We start from the raw sequence: 22,964 nt of genomic DNA, 5'->3' as shown, positions 1-22,964 counted from the left end.
TAGTCGTGTACAATAACACACAGAACAAGACTGTTTATTATCAATTCAATTCAGTCTTAATAATGTAATATAATAAAGCCAAAAATGTGTCAAATCCGTCGGTTTGTGAGCCCTTGAAATTGGTTTCGTCCACCATTCTCCGCAGTCTGCAGTAGATATGGCGTCACTGAAAAGTGTAGGAGTCGAGAAACTTCACTCATGTAAATAACGTCAGTGAGAAAGCTGTGCGAGGAGCTTTAAGTAGAGATAAACAGTACTTCGCTCGCTCTATATATATATATATATATATATATATATTAACCATCTTGTTTTTGGCTTAAATATGCCACGGAAAAAGCCATTCAGCACCAAACAGAAGAAGAAACAACTACAAGTCAAACGGGAGAGAAAGAGAGGTAACTATATTTTTATTTATTTTTTTGTCCTCTTAGCGTGCTAATTTTAGCAGTTAGCCAACGGTTCGTGCTCTGCGGCTAAATGCAGTTTAAAGGCAAAAATGTTTATCTGTGTGTCTGCCTGGTGTTAAACCGTGTCGAGATTTCCTAGGAAAGTATCGGAGCACTTATTTTAGCCTGTTAAAAACACCCAATGTTTACGCTAGCTAGCATCATATCAAGCAGTGCTATGTAACGTGTGCCCTCCAGCGTGTACAACGGAATAGCAAAGGGTTTTTATCAGTTTGTCACAAAAGTGTTAAATAATTCATAGTGTCGTGTTTTTTTTGGGGTGTTTTTTTTTTTAAGCCATAAACAAATACCTGATACATTGACAAAGTGGTTAGAGGCCTCAGGGTAGAGCACGGTCAAGAGGTCAAGCTGCCTTAAAAGACGAACATGTGCTTGAAACATCATCCAAGTTACTCGCATGAGTAAAAGCAGCCACCATTAAAAAAAAAAAACTTAAAAAAAACCATTCAGTTACAAGTTAAAATCCTGCATTCAAATCTTATTTAAGTAGAAGTACTTAAATACTGTCAGCAAAATGTACTTAAATGATCAAAATCCCCAGTTCTCAATGTGCCAAAAGCCACAAGTTAGGCTGTTATATTTATTATACATAAATGATTGGCTCCGTGACGTGTATCTATGAGAAGCATTTTATTGTTGTCCTAGTATAACTAATTTCAACACAGGATACTGTTCACTATGAGTAATGATGCGTGACTGATCTTATAGTCCACATATCAAGTATTGATTTACAGTGGAGTAAAAGTACAATAATTCCTTCTGAAATGTTGTTGAGTGAAAATATAAGGCAGCAGAAAACAGAAATACTCAAATAAGGTACAAGTACCACTTGACTGTACTTGAGAACAGTACTTGAGTAAATGTATACCTGCATTTCACCACTACATGTGACCATATCCAATCATTTCATTCCCTAAAAATGTGTTTGTGTGGCTGTTAAAGTGGTTCAATTGTCATCTCATTTAGAAAAAAAAACCACAAATGCCTCAAGTAGTTTACTTGTGCTGTTTTTAAACCAGTTTGGACCTTTAATTTCTTTTTCTTTTCTTTTTTTTTTTTAACACGTAATATGTTTTCAGGATGTGTTATGTTTATTTATCAAATCCTCTGCAAATGGTGGTTGATAAATTAATCCATGTAAGAGGCGATTGTAGCGTCAGCGTATACTTGTTATCAAGTTAGTAAGAAGTCAGAACATTTTGAAAGAAATACTCTTTATTTCTCGCATCAAAAACATTCTATTGTTCATCTTATTAACATTTTCCACATTAATCTTCAGGAAAATGGCACATTTTCACCTGGATGGCTCAGAGCACCAGATTAAAAAGCATAATTATATCTTTAAACAGTCGATATGACTGAAAAAAGACACTCTTGGCACATAGCTTTTTCACAGAAGACATTTTGGCTTGTCATAGCAAGAAAAACATGTGTAAATAAGGACATTTAAAAAGTAATACTTTCCATGGAGGACACGGTGTTTTTTTTTGTTGTTTTTTTTGGGGGGGGGGGGGGGTCCTGATATTGTGCAGTCTAGTTGACAGTCATTGTGTTCCTGGGACACTTTATGGAACTGAGCAATTATTAACCACATATCTGGGACTTTCATATGACATGTCGTAATGCCTGTTATGATATAAACCCGTGATTGGCTGTGATACCTGTCCTTTGGCCCTGTCTCATAGGTGACACAGGTTCAGGGCCAAGCAGTCGCAATGCCAGTGTGGAGCGAGGAGGAGAGCATCAGTCAGATACCTCAGACAGCGAGACCACTGACATTAAAAGAATTAATCAGCAGCCCTTCAGCAGAGAAGGTAGATATGACCCCAACAGGTGAGTTTTCCATATCATTACTAATACCTACTTTGGAAATTAGTTAAGATTACAGCTTTGTTACAAGATTTAAGATTCAACTGAGATAAGCACAGATTTTGTGCCATATGTCGGTCATTTGATATTGAGAGAGATTTAGGATGCCATGCCTAACATAGCTCACAAAATGGATGCTTGAATTTGCTGAAAATGGCGACATTATGTAAATTACTTGGAGCTTTATATCAGAATGGCAGGTAATAAGTTAAAGAGGCCGACTTTTCACTGCTGTCTTTTAGGAATTTCATTTTATTGGAAGTGGCCTACATTTTAATTTGGCAGTAGGAAACATCAGATTGTGTATTGTTAATGTTGTGATCTATCACCAGTTTAGACATCAATTTGCATGTTCAAAATTCTAATTTAATAATTATTGTTAAGCTATAACAACACACAGTCTGAGACAGACAAATACTTAAACTAGGATTATTGACACTCCCTTCTTACCTCTGTTTTCAGGTTCCGACTGCATTTTGAGAAAGAGAGTAAAGAGGAAGTGGAGAAGAGGAAGAAGATGGCTAGAGAAAAGGTGCTTCAGCCAATCTCAGAAAAAGAACATGAGCTCGACATTAACGACATCTACCCCTCAGAGAAAGGTCTGTTTGTTTTTTATTTTTTAAATGCTTTCTTGACAGTTTTGAAATGAGCAAAATAGAAGAGCTGAATGGACTAATAGAGTGGTTCACTGCTTGACACTGAAACTTGACTATTCACCTCCAGGTCTTGGTTTCCCTCGACGACCATCGTGGAATTATGAGATGACCCGAGAGAACCTGCTGAGGAAAGAGGAGAAGTCCTATAGAGAGTATCTAGATGATTTGCACTCCAGAAACCCACCTGGCTCTCTCCACTTCGAGCACAATCTAGAGGTAACTTTTTCACCTTGATAAGCTGCCACTGCTGGGCTATGAAACCCGAAACTTTTATTTGCCTGGGCAGCAACAGAGGGGGCAGTCCTAAAAATGCAAATGTTTGTCTCTGACTAAGTGACTGGTAGACAGACATTTTAAAAGCCATTGTTTCAAGTTAAAAGCCCTCTTGCATTTTATACATGGTCCAGCCATATTCTAGGTTTTGGCCCACTTCTGACCACAATGGGGAATGTCACAGCTCTTTTGTTTTACAAGTTCCCAAATTGTCCTGCTGCCCAAACTAACTCAGACAAAGGTGCAACTTCATAGTTTCACTTTGTGTTAATGATGGGGAAAAAGGATTTGTCTCTTCCTCGTTTGCATTGTAGCTCCGGAAAGTCTCTTGTCCGAAAAGTTTCCTTTGTTTTCTGTCTTATTTGCAAGTGATTCTTTCCGCCTCTAATTGACGACTATCTTGTGACCTACAACCAACTTTGTATTACCATACAAAAGCAGGTATAAAGGGAATGGGGGTGATGGTCTATTGTTTGTCCCACTGTCTGACCTACAGAGGAGGGAAGGTGCTCTTCTTTCCTGGACACCTCTCTTGGAGGGTGCATGTATGTGCTCCTTCTTGCAAGAATAAATGTCCGATGTGTTTGATTTTGAACCGAGCCTTTTGAGTAATTTTTCTAACAATTAATGTTATAAAAGTTGCTTCTATTAGAGCTGGGCAACATATCAATATTTTATCATATAGTGATATAAGAATAGATATCGTCCTCGGTTTTGTATCCCGTGATATGACAATTGTTTTGTTGTCTTTAAAGCTTAAAGGCTGCATTACACTCAATTGATGTAATTTTCTGAACTTACCAGACTGTTCAAGATGCTCTGTTCTTTGTCTTTTCCCACTTAGTCATTATATCCACATTCCTTATGAGTATTTATCAAAAACCATATTAAGTAAACATTTTGTGAAAGCACTGATATTTATCACTACAACATAATTTACTCATCAATACCAAGGTATTTGGTAAAACATTATGTAATAATAATAACAAAGTAATGCAACATTTTACCGGAGAATCAGGATTTTTCCAATTTATGACTTTGTCCGCTGTACAAACGTGCTTTTCGTTCGTCCGTCGTCTATATTAATGCTCCGTGTATTGCTGATAGCAGTACGTTTAGTATGCGGCCATGGAGCCCTTTTTGTTACATAAAAGCTCTGCACCTCAGTATTCATGAATTTTGTTGAACTCTTTCACAACAGATAACAGTATGAAATAACGCTGCTTATTAATGAGTTGTCTGTACACGGATGATTACCCAGCAGACTTGCTCTGCCGCTTTCATTTTAAAGATTTAACTGTTGAGGCTGTTATCCACTGATTATTTTATTTTGTTAAAGCTGGATCATGTTGGGATTGGAAAAAATTGTTAGGTATACAATATAATAGGCAGGTGTATTGTCTGTTATTTTCCACTGGGAAAAGTACTGTCATATATCATATCTTATCTACATACTGTGTTATTGTTCAGTGTAGCTCAGACAATGAAAATGCTAACAGAATTTTTCCTGCAGATCATTTAATTTGAAAGCGTGGGGTGAGTTTAAGAGGCACATTACAGCAGGAGTAGGGCTTGAGCAGCTGGTGGTGTAATAAGTGACTCTCAGTAATCTAGAGATGATAGCTTCTTAAGTGGAACTGAAGATAATAATGATGGAAAAATAACATGTATAAGCTGATTGACCCTGGTTGTTTTGCCCAGCATAGTATAGTTTAATATTATTGAATTCGTACATTACCATTGACAAATGATTGGATGACTGGAAATGATTCTCATTGGTGTGTGCCCAGATCCTTATATTCACGGTGATTTTGGGTCTGGTATCACCACGCTAAGCCCACGTGGTAAATTTCAGTCCTATATTCACTCTGTTTTAGTTCTGTTTTTTGTCTCCACTGTAGTCTCTGCAAACTCCTGAGGGAAATATCAACCTCTAAAGCTTCTAAATGCTCCACCAGATAGTCACTATCTGTGTTTGTCTGTGGTTTGGTGTTGAGCAGGTAGTGTAAGTGGGTATTTAGAGCTGTTTTGCTGCAAACAGCTGCCTGCTGCAGCCAAACATGATGAGAAGTCGTGGGCTGGGCAGCTGAACAATGAGTCGAAAGTTGCTTCTATGTTGCATAAGACTGAGCAGAACTTCCTCTTTGTGCATCACAACAAGCAACCACTTTCATGTTGTTTTCACATCGGCATTTTTGTTAAATTGTTAGTGTTATATATTGTTTATTGCCACTGTAAAAAAAAAAAAAAAAAAAAGTTTTTAAAAACACTACTCATCATACTTCAATAATTAACATTTAAATTGAGTGAGAGCAGAAATTATGTTTTCGTAGACATTACTCCAGTTTGGTTCCGGCATTAAACACCATCCTACCTCTCTCATATTTTTCCTTTTAGACATGGAGGCAGCTGTGGCGAGTTTTGGAGATGTCAGACGTCATCCTGATCATCGTTGACATCAGACACCCGGTAGGTGGACTAGTCAGCAAAATCCTGCAGGATGAATCAGGCCACTAGATGGAGACGCAGTCAAGAATCATCATAATACAGGATACAGGGTTCAATATTTATTTACCTGACATGTTCTCAAATTTGCCCATGTGTCTGCCCACAGTACAAACACATGGACAATAATTCTAGCTCCTTGTGGAGTATTTTAGACAGAATAAAGCAAAACTGACAAGATGGAAAGATTTGTACACCGCTATTACCAATTATAATGTACATTTGTAAACAACAGAAATGAGAGAAATTAGAAGATTAGCTCATTTGTTACTAATCTTATACAGTATACTGTGATCTTGCTGATTAACACAGGGGAAACCACTGGATTGCATTTACGACTGTTCAGTGTGTGTCAGTGTGATCTGCTGCTCGTGATTTGATTTGATGTTAAAAATAAAACACACTTCTTTGGTTCTGACACACTTGCATTTTAAGGCCACGTTAAAACCGTCACAATTGATCTTATTCCTATTAATAATGACATAGTCTAGTGCTTTAGTTGTTGAATAGGCCATGATTACTATTTTACAAAAGTGTGTCCTCATGTCAACCACCCAGGTGCTGCAGTTCCCTCCAGCCCTGTACCACTACATCACAGGAGATCTACAGAAGCATGTGGTCCTGGTGTTGAACAAAGCCGACCTGTGTCCTGCCCCACTGGTGATGGCCTGGAAACACTACATGACCTCCAAGTTCCCCCACCTGCAAATAGTTTGCTTCACCTCTCACCCCGGACTGCCCTATAGCACAGGTGAGGAGACAGAGAATGCTCCCCCAATTATAGGAGGATAAAGTGACACAAATAAAATCAGACAGACATGGGAACTGAATTAAACCAGCCTCTCCATGAACTTATTTTAGCGCAGTATCCCCACGATAACCTGCTGTGTGCCTGTGTTGTAGTAATAATAACTGTCTTTCATTCTTTCTTATAGTGCTCCAGAAGAAGAGGATGAGGAAGAAGGCTGACTGGAGTCATGCTGGAGGTCCTACAGATATCCTGAAGGCCTGTCAGGAGATTTCATCAGGGAGAGGTGGGAGAAAGAGTCTGTCTACTCCTCACTGTGATAATCCAGCCATTAAGATCCTCAAAATGTTACCTATCGTTTTTCTTTCCTCAGTTGACCTGTCCAGTTGGGAGCAGAAGATCCAGAGAGATGCTGATGCCGAGCAACTTGATGGAGAGTGGCCAGAAGAGGGAGCAGAGTCTGTGCTAATGGAGCATCAATGTGATAGTGCTATGGAGATGAGCAGCCTGTCACAGGAGCTCTACAAAGACGGGGTTCTCACGTTGGGCTGCATAGGTAATAATCTGACTTTTCTCAGAGAACTTGAGCCCTTGGCCAGATTCAGTCAGTTTCCTAAAATTATACGATTTGAATTATTATAAGACGAAATTTCTCGAGGAAAAATCTATATTTTGACACCATGAATCATACTGTGTTGTTTATTTATGTTAAATGTACCTTAGTTGTTGGCTTCAGAAAACAAATTCATGGAAGCATCAATAAACTGAACTAAATCCATCATTTGCGGACCTGAAACAGATTCACAGATGATTAATTTGGTGATCTTTAACTCCTCCTTCTTTTTCCAGGCTTTCCCAATGTTGGCAAGTCATCTGTTATAAACAGCCTGGTGGGGAGGAAGGTCGTGAGCGTGTCTCGAACCCCAGGCCACACCAAATACTTCCAGACCTACTACCTCACCCCGACGGTTAAACTCTGTGACTGCCCCGGGCTGGTCTTCCCCTCCCTCGTCAATAAACAGTTGCAGGTACAAGCCCACTTTTGTTTTCCCAATAGCAGATGTGACATCGGGTTTACTTGTTTGATTAGGCTCAGTAGAAATGTCATTACGTTGAGAAGCACACACACACACACACACACATCTAGGGAGATGGATTATTGATTTGATAAATTGCCTCACATTGTTATCTTTTCAAAGGCTTTTGATGAATTCCAGGGATGTTTTGGATGATGGCGGATCAACTTTTTCAGCACTCTGTTTTTGCTTTTTCTTATTGATCAATTTCTTTTTTATCCTCGTGTTTTATCTTTGCCCTTGTGTTTGTTTCCCATAGATCCTGGCGGCCATCTACCCTGTGTCTCAGCAGCAAGAACCCTACAGCTCCGTTGGTTATCTGTGCGAGAGGACCCCCTTCCTGTCCGTACTGAAGCTCAAACACCCCAGTCTACAAGATAGAAAAGCTCATGAAAGAAATGATGCATCTGAGGAGTTCGGCTGGACGGCCTGGGACGTGTGTGAGGGTAAGGCGATATTTTAGTAACACAGCATCTAACTTGTACAGTTATGCACCAGCTCAGTGCTGCCAACTTAACAACTTTGACTTGTTAGACCCTTGTCAGCAACTTTGTTTCAAAATAGCATTTAGCAACAAATCTAGTAACCTTTTGGACAAAGCTTCGCAGCCTTCTATAAAAGAAAATCAAAACTACTGGCCTGCCGGAGGCAGACCTCTGTGTCCATTCTCTTCAGTGAGCGGTAGAGCGTTATGTTACATTTCATTTAGCTGACGCTTTTATCCAAAGCGACTTACAGCAATTTAGGGTTCAGTGTCTTGCTCAAGGACACTTAGGCATTTGGACAGGAGGAGCTGGGGATCGAACCACCAACCTTCCGATTAGTGTGCAACCCGCTCTACCGACTGAGCCACAGCCTCCCGTGTTATGTGTGAGAACTTTCTCTCAGAGATATCAGATATCCTTTTACACGTAAATCAAGCCAGATTCCTTTGAAATTATGTGCACGGTGATTTTGTCAAACAAAATTGCAGTTATAAAATCTGAATTTTTGACTTTTCGAGCAGGCTTTAGCTACTTTTAATTGAAAGTAGCTGGCAACAATGCACCTTTAACACTACCTCTGCACACCAAAATATTGAAGGGAAAATGGCCAACTGCCCCAAGTAGGCACCCAAGTCATGATCCTTTGATTCTGAATTATCAAAATCCGTATCATTCACAAGTAAAAGGTCAATCCACACTTTGGCCCAGTAAAGTTTAAAACAGATGTAATTATTTGTTTCCTCTTGTCAACAAACCTTTGCATTAGTCCGCCACAATATTACTGTCATGCCCAGTCTGTGTTTGGCACTCGGCCACAAGCGCATTCGTTCCTACTGTAGAGGTACATTTTCAGAAACAAGTCACAAAGCTAAACTTTACTTCTTTTTTCTTTTTTTTTAAGTTTTTTGCAATAACGTAAAAGAGAGGAGCATGAAGTATTGGTTGGGGACTGTTTTCAGTCAATAAAGAGTGGACTCATTGTTTAATTATGGCTCATACTTGATTTTATACACTGTCTCCAACACCTGTCAATAAAATGCTCCCACTCTCCCTCTTGTCTTTTAATACTTCAGCTTGGGCAGAGAGGAGAGGCTATAAGACGGCAAAAGCAGCGCGCAACGATGTTTACCGTGCAGCTAACAGCATCCTCAGGTTGGCAATAGATGGCAGATTGTGCGTCTGCCTCAGACCACCTGGCTACAGCTGCCTGAGAGGTAAGAGAGGATCCTTTGTGTCTCATCATTCCGGCTTTAAGTGTATTTGAAAAGTTAAAATGGCAGGTTGGTAGAATTCATTTATTTTGGGGATTATTTATGGTCTGCAGAGCATTGGGAAAATCACCCAGACTTGCCGGAGATCGTGGCTCTTCAAGGGAGGGCTGGAAAGGAGGAAGGAGCAGGAGAGAGAGACGACGACGAGGACGGAGAGTCCAGCACCGAGCCAGAGGAAGAGAGAGACCGGGACGCAGACGATGATGAGGATGGAGACGGGGATGACGAAGATGAGGGGTTTGGACATCCGAGACGAACGGACGATAAGCCTTCTGGCTACACTGTCAACATGTACAATGTGCTTCGGGAAAATGAGTGTGAGTGATAACAGGAAGAGGCAATCACGCATAAATAAACAACATAAATAGTTTGTCCCTCTTTCCTGACTTTTCCCCCCTCAGCCCCAGCGTACTTTTCATTCCTTATTTTTTCCAAAAACCTGCATTCCTTCTGGGTTTTTTTTCCCCCTTGCATCTCCACCCCTCTGGTCGTTTACCTTCTCTGTACATTAACATGATCTGTTCTAATTCATTCTCCCCGTTTCCTTCTCCCTGCGATATACAGAGCATATTCATGTATCCCATGCTGTGCCTCTGCTCTGCTTGTTCATCCGTGAAGCTGGTTCTTTAGTTCTGCTTCTGGGAATGGTTTGGTTTGATTTGAACTTTTTATTTTTGCATGTAGTTCTCAGAGACAAGTGAACAAAATAAGTTCCCTCAGCGCGGAATAATCAACCGACCGGTTTTCAATCTTTTCATCAATAAGTGACCTCACAGCTGAGATGCCAAAGTTCAGAAAAGAATGATAAAACAAATCAGATGCACTGTTCATATGATGTCATTCACTGGAGCAGCCACTTGGCTCTCAGAGCAGCTGAAGATTTAAGAACACAGCTCTAAATCTTCTTTATAGACCATCGCATGTCTCAGCTTTGGTTAGTGAGTGTGGGAGGGGATACGGGAAATATTCAGCAATAAAACTAGATCCGATAAAAACAACATTTCACACATTTTTGCAATTACCAGTGTTACAAGTTACAGGATCTGAACTTGGTTTTGATTTAGATGTTTCTATATCCAAGAGTGATATTATATTTGAAGGAAATATCATAATATTTTGGGAATTGGGGGGGAAGGGCTGTTGAATCCTGTATTGCTGGACGAGGATGTTTCAGGAATTAAACCTGTAGTGTTTTAACTACTCTAACAATTTTCTTTCCATGCTGACAGGGATTTTTTGTATTTAGAGCAGGATTTGGCTCCACTCATTCAGCATGTTTATAAGCTAAAGGCAACACAGTTGGTGTGTTCCTACTAAGACTTCTTACAAATCAATTAAAGGGATAGTTTGACATTTTTGGATTAGCCTCATTTGATTTCTTGACAGAAATTGAATGAAAAGATTGATACCATTAAGTTTGTACAGGAAATATGAAGCTACAACTAGTTGCTGGTTAGCATAGCTTTGCACAAATGAGATGCTGGTTTTGGAATTTTAGGACAATGGCAGGCTAGCTAGTCCCCCCCCTGTTTCTAGTCTTCGCACTAAGCTGAGCTAACAGCCTGCCAGCTGCAGCTTTATATTTACAGTATTAATACTGTCATCAAGAAAGTGAAAAAGCCAATTTACCAAAATGCCGAACTATTGCTTTAACCGCACAGAAAGAGAAACTGGCCACTTCAGCTTCCATCTGTCCTTCATTATAAACAATCGCCCCATCTTTCCCCGAAATTATTTTTTTTTTAAAACGGACATTTCTGCTGTTTGACCAGTCTCTTGCTCTCTGTGATGTGTGATGGCCCCGCTACAATCCTGAGTGCTGTACTGTGTGCTGTTGTACCTCATTCATGTGCTCGCAGAGGGAACTCTACAGCACGGTGCTGTGTTACTGTGTAATACATCACACTGCAGTCACATACACTCATTTCTACCGTTGGTACAATAAAAGTAGAGACTAAACACGACAGAGTTTTATTTGTGTTGATGTGGATTTTTTTTTTTATTATTTTAATTTTTTATTTTTCTGGAAATATTAGAACTGACGGCGTCTGGAGAGTGTAGTCCGAGTGTAAAGGCTTGAGGTGTGTTCAGGCTATTTGCTGCATTCCTCATTTCATTCCTAGTCTGCCTAATGATGACTGGACTGCTTTCTGCAATAAAGGAAAAATAATCCTCGAAACCAAAGTGTCTTTCTCCAATTTTTTCATGTTTTGATCAAAGTGGACAGCACAGACATGTGGCTGAGCTTTTTTACACTAATTGCTATTGGTGTATACTTCCTGAATGCCAAATAGACATAGAGATATAAAATTATAATCATGAAGATGATAGGGCTTTATAGTTATACTTGTCTTGTAATTAGTTTGGGGGCTTACTTTTATGAGTACCCAAGACAGATAATTACTATGATGAGATTTACTGACGCTAACGATCAGCTGTTCTCTACTCAGATATAATTAAAGAACTACTTAATTGGTAAATTTCCAGATGGGCAATTTTTTAATCAGATAGCATGAATTGATACAAAATGTACCGAACCACAAAATCATTACAGAATAATTTCAGTTGTTAAACTTGAACCCTCGTGGAATATGTTTTTGTTAATGGAGCTTTCATTGCATGTTAAACTAATATTAATCTAGTTCTAAATAGATGATCATGTAACAATGAGATCTCAAATGGATCGCCAACTTGTCGAAATCCTTCAGTTTCTCCCCTTAAAATCATCTTATCCCACACTTCATGACATGTAGTGTCCCGTAGGAGTCAAATATTCAAACCCATCTATCCATTATCTATACCCGCTTTATCCTGAGCAGGGTTACGGGGGGGCTGCAGCCTATCCCAGCTCACAGTTGGGCGAAGGCAGAGTCCATCACAGGGGCAAATGTAAACAAAGACCATTCACACCTAAGGGCAATTTGTAGAATCACCAATTAACCTAAGATGCATGTTTTTGGATGGTGGGAGGAAGCTGGAGTACCTGGAGAGAACCCACGCAGGCACAGGGAGAACATGCAAACTCCGCACAGAAAGTCCCAGGCCCGGATTTGGACCTGGAACCTTTTTGCTGTGAGGCAACAATGCTAATCACTGCACCACTGTGCCACCCCATATGCAAACCCATACTTATTTTGTATGGCTGCCATTCCTACAAATATACATTTGGCATCGTTGTTCATATTTTCTCTTAACTCATTCTGACATATTTGGTATCTTTTGTAAATTTAGGGATCTGGAATAGAAATTTTCAAAAAGTTCTGCAGGTTTGAACAATTTCTGGCAGTTCAGATTGAGTTTGTATTGACTGGTTCAACAGTTTGTTGGTGAGGTTAATATGTGTTTTTGTTTGTGCATGATTGATTAGGCTCCAGCATTGCCCTCAACCTGCATAGGATGTGGAGAAAGGGAGATGTAGTTACTGTTTTTTGATAACCAAGAGATACTGAATTTGCAATGCAAGTATTAATCCGGTGGGAAGAAAATATTTGTTATTGCATATATATTTGGTCCACTTTGAAATAGTGATTTATTTGTACTTTTAATTGGCATCTGATCCCCTCAACAGAGAAGAACTTGTGAGAAGATCCTCCAGTAAAATATGTTCTCTGCCTTTAAAATCACAGTGTTTGTTTATTAAAGCATTTCCAATTTTCCTTTTCATTCCTCTGTGTCTTACATGACTACATTTAATAAAACAGGATATGTTTGGGAGGAAGAAAGCTGCTCAAACAATAATACATAACTCCATGTGTTGTCCAGTGCACCACTGCTTTTATTAGCTGTGGAGCGTATGGAATAAATTATCACCTCTCCCAGCTTCTAATAAAATGATTTCCATAGTCATCTGATAAAAAATTTGAAACCTGTCCCCAAGATTTATGTCCCATTTGAGTGCTATATGTCACTGTCATTATGGGATAACTGTATTGATAGTGTTTGTCAAAATATTTACTCTTGACGCCAATGCAATCCTCTTGTTGGAGTATATCTGCCTGCATCTATTATCTCATTACGTTTGTTGTGACCCATTGAGCACCATTCATGCGCAAGCTGAGGCAGTATGGTGATTATCACCAGTGAGAACTGCCATAATTATTATTTACGGGATGGAAGTGGCTGGAAATTCCCGCATTTGACATGTTTTGGATTTGGTGCCAACTTATACGGTACTCAGAGAAGCTATTTGCTGACTAGATACATTCAGAAGGAGGGAGAGAGAAATCATCTGGAATTGTTTCCGATTTACAAGTGGAGCCATGAGCTGCTTAATTCTCCCAGTCAGGGCTCTAAATATGTTGTGGCCCTCGAACCTATATGGCAATAATTATAGCCAGACAAAGACCCCAGATTTACTGGTGCATGACACCATAAATTTTGAAAACTGTTAATCAAATTGTGCTGTGTTAAATATCTTTGCTGCCAGCATCGGTCACGTCAATAATGCCCATGTGTTTTGAATTTGATCTTTTCTTCTTTTTTGGTTTGGAAAGCTTTCTCATGACGCAATCAGGTTGTTGTGGGGACTCTTGTCCTCTTTCCTCCTCTCTTCTCTTATTTGCTCAACTTCTGCTCCCTGCGTGACCCTGGCTGACATGTAGGCGAGACCAGGGAGTAATGAACTGGATTTCATGAGAGCCGGAGCATAAGCAGAGCAGAAAAATTCATTAGTCTGGTTTTATACTCTCCCCTGGGTGTTGTAGACAAACACTCACACATCTGTGCGCGCACATTCACATACAGGTGAGGTGGAGAGGGAATAGGAAGTTGTAAAAAGCTTAAAGGAGAACAAGAAGAACCACAAGTGTGGTCGTATTCCCTTTAAAGACAAATACTAAAATCAAATGTCCCAGTTGGCTCCATAGAAACAGCCAAACTGCAATGAGTCTCATTATCGTAAATTATAGTTCTACATCTCAGCTGGCAGGTACACCTCTGCGGTCACTAGAGGGCTATCAAAGCCAGCAGTAGTATTCATGTGAGCTTTTGCTACAGTTAATAGTCAGGTGCACCGAGCTGATTGGACCCAGACTTCTCGTTTCTGGTGTTCATAGTGCGTTACATGACAATTCAGCCATGTTAAGCTTTATCACCTTGAGAAAAGTTGGGTCACAAACTATCATATGAGTGCGTGCAGTCATTCATAAACATTTCTTTTGTCTTTTGTTTGTTATCAGAGTGAAGTGGTCCTACCGGTTTCTGGAGTTTGACCTCTTCAGACTAATTTACCTTCTCCATTTAGTAAGTTGTGCCAGAGATCTGCCATGTTAGCGGCGTCTCACACGCTTCCCTCACATACAAAGACCACACAGACAGACACGTTCTCCCTCTCTTTCTATCACACACACACACACACACACACACACACACACACACACACACACACGCACACACATGCTGATTTACAGCTCGGGCAGTTGTCCCCCCAGTCAGGGTCCTGGTGCTGCAGCAGCGCTGTGGGGGGTGGCGAGGCCTCAGCACCGACGATTGGATGTCTTCTCTCATTGGTCAACTATCAACGGTGTAAAGTAATTAAGTTCATTTACTTAAGTACTCTACATGAGAGCAATGTTTAGGTATTGTAGTTGATTATTTTCCACTTCATCTTACTTTATTCTTCTACTATTCTTGTATGTTTCTATTTTTTATAAAAAACACAGTTCTTTGTCCTTCACTACATCTTTAGTTAGTACTGTAAGATTTTACGTGAAACAACATGCCCTGAGCTTATTGGACACAAAGTATTATTCAAGATTTAAAGGATCAAAAGCAGACAAGTCGAGATAGGTCCCTTTATCAAATTTGTAATTTCACCTAAGAGAGATTTCAATAAAACTTCTCTTGTTATTTAAACAACTCGAGACCCAAAAATGTAAAATTATCTAATGTGTCACAAACCAAAATAAAATAAATAAAAATTTTCATGGCAGAACTTTCTTTCCAACTCCATCAGTCATATCACAAACTCTCAGATTTACCTTGTAAACTAGCTAACAACAGTAAAATACTTCTTACACATTATTTACACATTGAAGCATCAGTATTAACAATCAAAGTCTCTGCAACAGCTGCAGTGGTTGATTGTTATTTTGATTATAGTACTTCTGCATTTATAGTAAGTAGGATTTTAAATGAAAAGCTTTCACTTGTAGCGTATTTGTTTCAGATTATATTTTTGATACTTTCATTTAAGTAAAAAGCGTTTCTTCCACCTGTCAAAACCACTGACATACAAAATGTGGAAATGGAGCATTCGGTGGTAAAAAGCTAGTGACATCAGGCACAACCAGACTTTGGGTTAGATCATTCTTTTCATTCCATTGTGTAGATAATAAGAAAAGATTCATCAGTTGTGAACACAGAAGAGCTCACTCAGGTACCACACCCATGTTATGTAGTTAGAGCTCTGTGAACAGCACAAAAGCCAGACTGTGAGTGCCTCTTTTCTTCAGGTGATCAATGCTTGGCAAACTGTCTCGGCAGTATGTCAGCATGAGGCAAACTCAGAGACAATATTTGCCACAGCGAGCATTCAACACGATGTGTACAGAGCAGCTTTCCCATATTCCTCCTGTAGAGGGTCACAATATGGCAGCTGGGTTTGTTTGTTCGGAGGACTTGTGCTCGAGTGGAGAAAGGGCCTTCTCCGTGCTTGACACACTGCTCTCCAAAACACAAAGCACCGCCAATGCAAACTCAGAGGGACTTAGTACTTTATAGTCCAGTGATACTGTAAGCAGGGGCCACATTTAATTGTTAAATTGCGGAGTTGAATGTGTGAGTTTGTGGTTTTTGTGTGTTCCTGGTCTCTTGTCTGTGTTCCTCTGCCTGGTGATGCATGAATGAGACCTCTTTGGTCACTGCCCTGTGTGTTTGTCTGCGACCCTGTTTGTGAGTTGGAGCCCATGTGTCAAAAGGTATTTTTAGCACCACCTCTCACTGCATTGCAATGGCACTCATTCGCACCCCTCCGAGTCCTCCCCACACCTCCTCCTCACCCTCATCTACCCACCCATCCCGTCTGTAGGGCCTTCCAGTCCGCCACAACGTTTACTCTCACTGGAAGGAGCCAGCAACAGGCTGCCTGGAAGTTTATTAACAGGGCGACAGTTTGAGATCCAAGAGTGGAGACGGGAAGAGGATCAGAGTTGGGTTACCATGGCGATAAGGACCTCAGGCATGTTGTTCAAAATGACTCCAGTGAATTACTTTTGTTTCTCCCTTTGGGCTTTGGCCAATTTGAATATTAATTAGAATAATTAAAGGATGGTTATAATTATACGTCCTCACACACACAGACCCTGGGAACATGGAGTGGATGTTTTGAGGATGTGTTCAGCTGAGTGAAATTACTGTTTGAGCTAAAGACCAGGGATGTGGAGATGGTAAACATGTAATTGGTGAAACAGTCGGGTGGAGGACCAGACAAAGAAGATCTAATGTACAGTAAATCAATAATTCACAAAATGCTGTTGTTAGCGGCACTAGAAAGGGAGGCCATTCATTCAGCGGCTGGCTCAGACAGGTGAGGAGAGGAGGGAGGAAAAGGGGGCAGGAAAAGGGAAGTCAAATCCTGCAGGGGCTGGAGTGACAGTTTGAACAGAGGACAACAGTTGTAGATGAGCCTCCCAAATGCCATAGTCCTCCACACTGTCAGATCTGTGTGTGTGTGTGTGTGTGTGTGTGTGTGTGTGTGTGTGTGTGTGTGTGTGTGTGTGTGTGTGTGTGTGTGTGTGTGTGTGTGTGTGTGCAGATGAATAACAGCGGATTTCTGAGGAGGGGTCGGGGGAGAAACACAACACCAGACATGAGGAAGAGGAGGCACAAGAGCACCGCACTACAGCTGAGAGAGTCTCCAGAGACTCCAGACTGCGTTAGGGGTCATCTGGAATGCCCCCTACCCCAACACTCGACGACCCCCCCTCTACCCCCCACCCTAGGGCACTCCCACCCCACCCGCTCCCCCCACATTCCCCTGACAACACTGAGCTCATCACACTTCACACACATCCAGCTGCATGATCACAAGGACACGCCAGGCAAGATCGGACGTATCCATACTTGGATATCTTTGAGAGAAGCTGGCACAGACATTCATGAATCCTGAATTTGTTCTGTACCTTAATTTATGACCAAATACCTGACAATATTCCCACCTTGTGTACAGTGTTAATTAGCAAATGTTATAATACCTTGCTGTCAGATCAAAACAATGTTCTGCCTAACCACAGCCGAACAGAGCACCTAGCATGACGTTAGACTCTTTCCCTTGTTATCAGTCTTGACTCAACAAACAGAAAGACAACAAGGACGACAGAAAAATCAGAAAGCGAGGAAGTGAGAGGAACTGACGTAATCATTTTCCCCACCAAACACCTAAAAGGAGAGCCTGCGACGCCCACCATTACGCTGCACCACACCCAGGAACCTCCCCCTGGAGGAGACGCTGACCCCGCGACCCCTGACACCTTCAACACTCTCAGATTCTCTCCAGGCACCAATTAAATACTTCCTGCCCAGGGCCTATGACACTGATACTAACAGAGCACAGACAAGTCACAGTAAATTGACATTAGAGGGGAACACAGGGCTGCATGTGGAGCTGTACATTATCACACATGTGCACACTCTCACACATACATACATGTATGTTCAAACCAAACACGGACCTGAAGTGGCACATGAAAGTGAAAAAAAAAGAGGTATTTTGTTGTAAAATGGACTTTGGGTCTCCAGAGGTTTTGTGGACTGTTTCAAATTGGAGACATTTATTGGTTTTGGATATTCCCAGAGAAAAAGACATTGTTTGAGAGGGTAGAATGTTTGGTATGTGGTTTAACGCTAGTTCCCAACATACTGCAAGCTTTGCATTCTGCAACTGATCTGTGTTGTCTGAATCCTGCAGCCCTGCACAGCTGTCAGACCACAACAGGGGTTGGACAGGGTGCCTGAGAGATGGAGAGAGAGTCTGTGTGTGTGAGTGTTTTGTCCCATGAAATGCCTTTGTATTGAAAGCTTCCATTTCTAATTCAGATGTTTGTGTTTTTCGACTAAAGCGGTGCCAGAGAGGTTATAAATTCAGGCTACATATTCACAAAGACAGGCAATAGATCATCTGTCACCGCTCCCAAATAGAAGCTTTCGATGAAAACAGTAATTTTCTATTCAATGCAATAATCCTTTTAAAAAGTAAACACTTTCTTTTAACTTTTAACATACTTTTCTCTCAATTGAACACCCTCTTTCATCTTCTCAACAGATCATTGATGTTTCAGGCACCTCATTCTTTTTGGTCTTTATCTTTCCTTACCTATTGTGCTTTCTTGTCCAAGCTGACTCATGAGTGCATAACAACTTGAACTCTTTCCCTCTTGCTTTCCCTCCGTGTTCACATTTCTGTCTCACTCATTGAATTCCTCACAGGATCAGACCTGCTTTTTATGCTCCACTGGTTTTCACTCAAAGTGAGTAGAGAAGGTGGGGGAGAAAAGAGTGGTTTTCGTGACAACAAACCAAAACTCTACAGAGGAACTGAGCACGTTTTGTGTAAAGAGGGAGTAAAGAAAAAATGAAAAAGGATCAGAGCAGCAAGAAAGTGAGACACAAAGAGAGTAGGAGCGAAGCGGCACGGGGTAGAAAGGAAATAATGCTGAAAAAGGTCATAATTTCTGCCAGGGGATTTGCAGTTGCCTGGACAACGAACAAAGCAGAGCCAGTTTGACCATGTGCACAACAGAAAGGGCTGAAAAAATAAGGGAAAGGCTCTGGGGAGAGCTCAGAATTACTGCACTCATCAGCAGGATAATTTCTGGGAACCAGTTCACATTTTGTTGGTGATGTCATTGATAAAAACTTTCAAATTTCAGATTAACAACATAACTTTTTGTATTTTCTTGGCACTGTTGGAAAACAGAAAGAGAAATAGAGAGAAAAGCTACAACTGAAACAAACTCCAGAGAAGCAAAAACATTAATAAATCAGCAATTGTGGCTAAACAAAGAGAAAATTCTGCACACAAGATTATGTTCTATATGCAAAGAAGACTTTACGAAGAAAAGAGAGTGTTTTGGTTTGGTTTAGCTCTTAATTGAAAAGCGATGAGAGAATGTTAATGATATGCAGGAAGAAGGAGGCCAGGCCAGATGAAAGTCAACTAAAGTCCTTATAAACACAGAGAAAGTTGGAGAGAGCTGTAGAGAGGGAGAGGGGGAGGGAGGGTGAAGGGGTAAGGAAGGGGGAGTGTAAGGGGTGAGTTACAGTAAAGCTGACAAGTAGAAAATGTGTTTGTATCTGTTAGCATACATGTGCAGCTCAAGATGTTTTTGTATTATATTCATGAAAGCAAATATATAGTACTCATCAGACACTAACAGGAACACAACAGGAGCTAACTAGTAACTAATGCTGTTAAATAAATATAGTAGAGTAAAAGTGAGATATTCCACCTGAATTTTGAGTATTTGACTAAATTTCACATGTCATGAATCTGTTGCTTGGGATCAAAAACAGTGTATTGACAAAAGTGCTTCATTTAAGGACATTAAAGAGACAAAAAGTGCATACGCAATCTTAAACACAGATACAAGCACTCAGGTGCACAACAAGTGAACATTAAGCAGCAGTATCAGTGTTCCCCTTCACTGTTTACCCAAGGTGGAGCTCAGAGAGTGTGTTAAATGACCTTTATTGTTCCTCCCTGCCAGAGTGCCAGCTAAAGTTCCCCTCCTCTCAGGCAAGTACCAACACATACTGTAACTGCTTTACTGCCTTTTTTTTTTTCAACCTGTTTGAGTCTGACTTGTTCAAGTTTTGATGCTATTCAGCATAAACATACATACACACATGTGTCTCTTTTTAAACATGAGTTTCTGCCTCAGTTTTGCTTCGCCTGCAGGACTCCCGTATCAACAACTATCCTGGTTCCAGCTCCATTGCAGTGTTTTACTGCAAACCCTTCAATCTGAGTCATTATAGCCCAGGGGCAGTAATGGTATACAGTTACACCACCAATACTCTGTAATAAAGTTTCCTTCAGAGGTAAATACCAAGGCACAGTGCTGTGGGTCTACATTAAAAGTCCCCAGCCAGATGCTGAAAAGTTGAACAGATTATTGAAGGAATTTACAAGTTTATATTAATACGAAAACACTGATTCAAAACAGCAGAGCAACATTTTCTGACATGCAAAGAGTTAACCAGGTGAAGCCATCCTGCCTGCTGATGTATCATATGTCATATTCCCCAAATCTCAGCGTTGCTGTAAGGAAGAAACTCCCATCGCCCCCGAAGACTTCACGTTGGATTTCAGTTTTACGTTTCACAGCTCCCTCCCACAGGAGGCTCTGATTGGACGAGCCGCCTGCTGGAATATTCAATCAGACACCTTGCTCGCAGCTGTGATTGGACACAGCCGGTGCAGTTATGTAAATGAGCACCTGGTGGCGCCTGCCGGCCCCGCTTGCGGAGCCCGGACTTCGGGAGAGCGGCTCACATTCAGCGAGGGGGCGAGGCGCGGGGACCCTTCATGGTCTCTTTCCCTTGTTTTATACATTTCCCTCAGTGTTGACAAGTTTTAAAACCATATACTTCAAGAGTGTCAAGTGAAAATCGGGCTGCGGGTGTATTAGCAGCCGGTGCGTTCAGGAACTACGGAGTATTTTGTCGTTTTTTGAGTTTTGGCTACGGTCGGTCACTGAACGCAACAACTGCTCCGGAGCTCAGTTTGGATTATTCGGTGGACGTGTGCTGTTCAGGGTACAGCTCGCCAAACACAGACTTTATTACAAAGTTTAGACTGCTGTCAAAGCACACTTATCCCTGTCTTTTAGGTAAGTACTGACAAATTCATCGTGGTTATCCACTGCACGTTTCTTCCCTGAGCGCTTTAATAGGCAGCAATATAGCAGCGGGTATTTCCAGCCTTTCTGTCTGTGTGTCTGTCTGCCTCTCACTCTGTGGCTTGGCGTCTATAAGTCTCGGCGTGGAGCTGGGTGATGCAGCCCTGGACGTTGGCCACGGACTCTTGGGAAGCGCATACGAGGTATAGCGTTGCGCTTTAGTCTCTGGCGTTTGGTTGGCAGATACCGTCTGCGTATCTGAAATATTCTGACAGTGTACATCATGGTCTAGACTTATTGGAAACTGTGCTGTTCAACATTGTGCTAATTGTGGGTCCTTGGCAGCAGAGAAAGCATTATTCAGAGTTCTGCTTTGTGCCAAGACTATTCAATATTCACTTTGGACTTTGTTTTTTTTTCATCCAACCTCCCCATCAATTCAAATCCTCAGCCAGACTCGCTGCCAAACACTTACATGGGTTTGGTCAAGTTGTCACCAACCATTCCTCTCTTCACAGCCTGTTAAAGTCATTCCTCACTTGTTTTACTTTGCACCTCATTCAGAAAAGCTCACGTTAAACAAAAGTAAGACCTCTTGGCATGTGGAGCTTTTAAACTCCAGCAGTCCTGATGAATGGCTCTGTAAAATGTCTGATGTTTAGGATGACCTCCACACATCCAGCTGGTGGTCATCACACCCGTGGTTGACCCTCTGACCTCACTGCCCCACAGGTGACTGTCAGTGAGGCCATTAGCTCTGGTTTCACTCACCTCTGGCTTTAAATGAGGTGGTTTCCATTGGGGAGCTAATCAGTTACCAGAGCCAAACCATAAAATCAACACAGGGTGGCCCACCACTGGAGAGGAGGGCCTGTGTCCATACAGAAAATCAGTCTGTGGGGATGAGCTGCGGGAAGGTTTGGACTTTGAACAGGATGTGCATTTTTTGGTTTCCTGAGCCAGTACAACAGGGCAGTGATGTAATAGTGGATCAATCATGTTCCTCTTATTATCTGGAAACAGGATGGTGCAGAAACCAAGAATAGGTTATATAAAAAAAAAAAAAACCCCTGCACATTTCAACTTTCTGCCTTTGACAGAGACAGCAGGAGAGTGGTGAAAATGTGGGTGTGATTGCCTTTGTTTCTGTTGCCAGCTTGCTCCTGTGTGTTTGTGCATGCCTGTGTTCTTGCAGGGAGGCGACGGTGGCCTGATGGAGGAGGCTAACAATGGGCTTCAGTGGGTGTGCAGTGCAGCGGGCAATCACCTTTCCCACCACATGAAAATGGTAGAGGAGATTGTTGGCCAGGGGACTGAGCAAGCAGTCAGAGGGGGTGTAGTATTGTTAAACTGTTGGGAAGAGGAGGAGGAAGAGGTGGTGGTGGTGGGTGCTTGTGCTTTTCAACGACCCTCCCTCTCTGCCTCTATAGCAAACGCAGGGGCATAAAGTAAAGAGGATCTCCCGAGTGTGGATGCACAGTCCCTCACGGCATGCACATGTGTGCTGGCTCCCCTGTCTGATGGGCATCTGGCTGCTGATTCTCCCACAGCGTCCCTCAAGAGCCATCGGCCTTGCATAGCTACTTTTTATCAGCTGTGCAGCTCAGCGAAGGAGACGCAGAATATTTTTGAACAGTTGGATAGACCCGTTATGTAAGTATAAGTGTACATGCACACACTTCAAGAGCAAATTTTTTTTTTTGTATTGATTTTGGAGTTGTTTTGGCAGAAAATGACATTAATTGCAAAATACTGTATGATTTGTGGAGAAGTATGC

The 22,964-nt window shown here is 41.3% G+C and overlaps 2 protein-coding genes across 6 annotated transcripts in view; both read left to right on the top strand.

Moving 5' to 3' along the window:
* Positions 1-157: 157 nt before the first annotated feature.
* gnl1 (guanine nucleotide binding protein-like 1) lies at positions 158-11,523 on the top strand. The gene is made up of 12 exons (XM_069142441.1): positions 158-395; positions 2,153-2,300; positions 2,799-2,935; positions 3,060-3,208; positions 5,663-5,734; positions 6,329-6,521; positions 6,706-6,804; positions 6,892-7,074; positions 7,368-7,546; positions 7,854-8,040; positions 9,153-9,293; positions 9,404-11,523. Exons 1-12 carry the CDS (start codon positions 323-325, stop codon positions 9,673-9,675), a joined length of 1,833 nt encoding a protein of 610 aa, XP_068998542.1. The 5' UTR covers positions 158-322; the 3' UTR covers positions 9,676-11,523.
* Positions 11,524-20,826: 9,303 nt separating this feature from the next.
* Positions 20,827-22,964, top strand: part of ddr1 (discoidin domain receptor tyrosine kinase 1) — a 37,828-nt gene continuing 35,690 nt past the window's right edge. For 3 of the 5 annotated variants that reach the window (XM_069142435.1, XM_069142433.1, XM_069142432.1), the window contains exons 1-2: positions 20,827-21,178; positions 22,618-22,840. In XM_069142435.1, coding sequence (XP_068998536.1) covers positions 22,839-22,840 — 2 coding nt within the window. In that variant the 5' untranslated portion in view covers positions 20,827-21,178; positions 22,618-22,838. The remainder of the gene's footprint in view (positions 21,179-22,617; positions 22,841-22,964) is intronic. The other 2 variants (XM_069142437.1, XM_069142436.1) reach the window with 2 other exon arrangements.

The sequence above is a fragment of the Embiotoca jacksoni genome, unplaced genomic scaffold, assembly GCF_022577435.1.
Source record: "Embiotoca jacksoni isolate LCO1_2020_lvr unplaced genomic scaffold, fEmbJac1.0.p SCAF_11, whole genome shotgun sequence".
NCBI lineage: Eukaryota > Metazoa > Chordata > Actinopteri > Embiotocidae > Embiotoca > Embiotoca jacksoni.
This window is presented reverse-complemented; position numbering and strand designations above follow the sequence as displayed.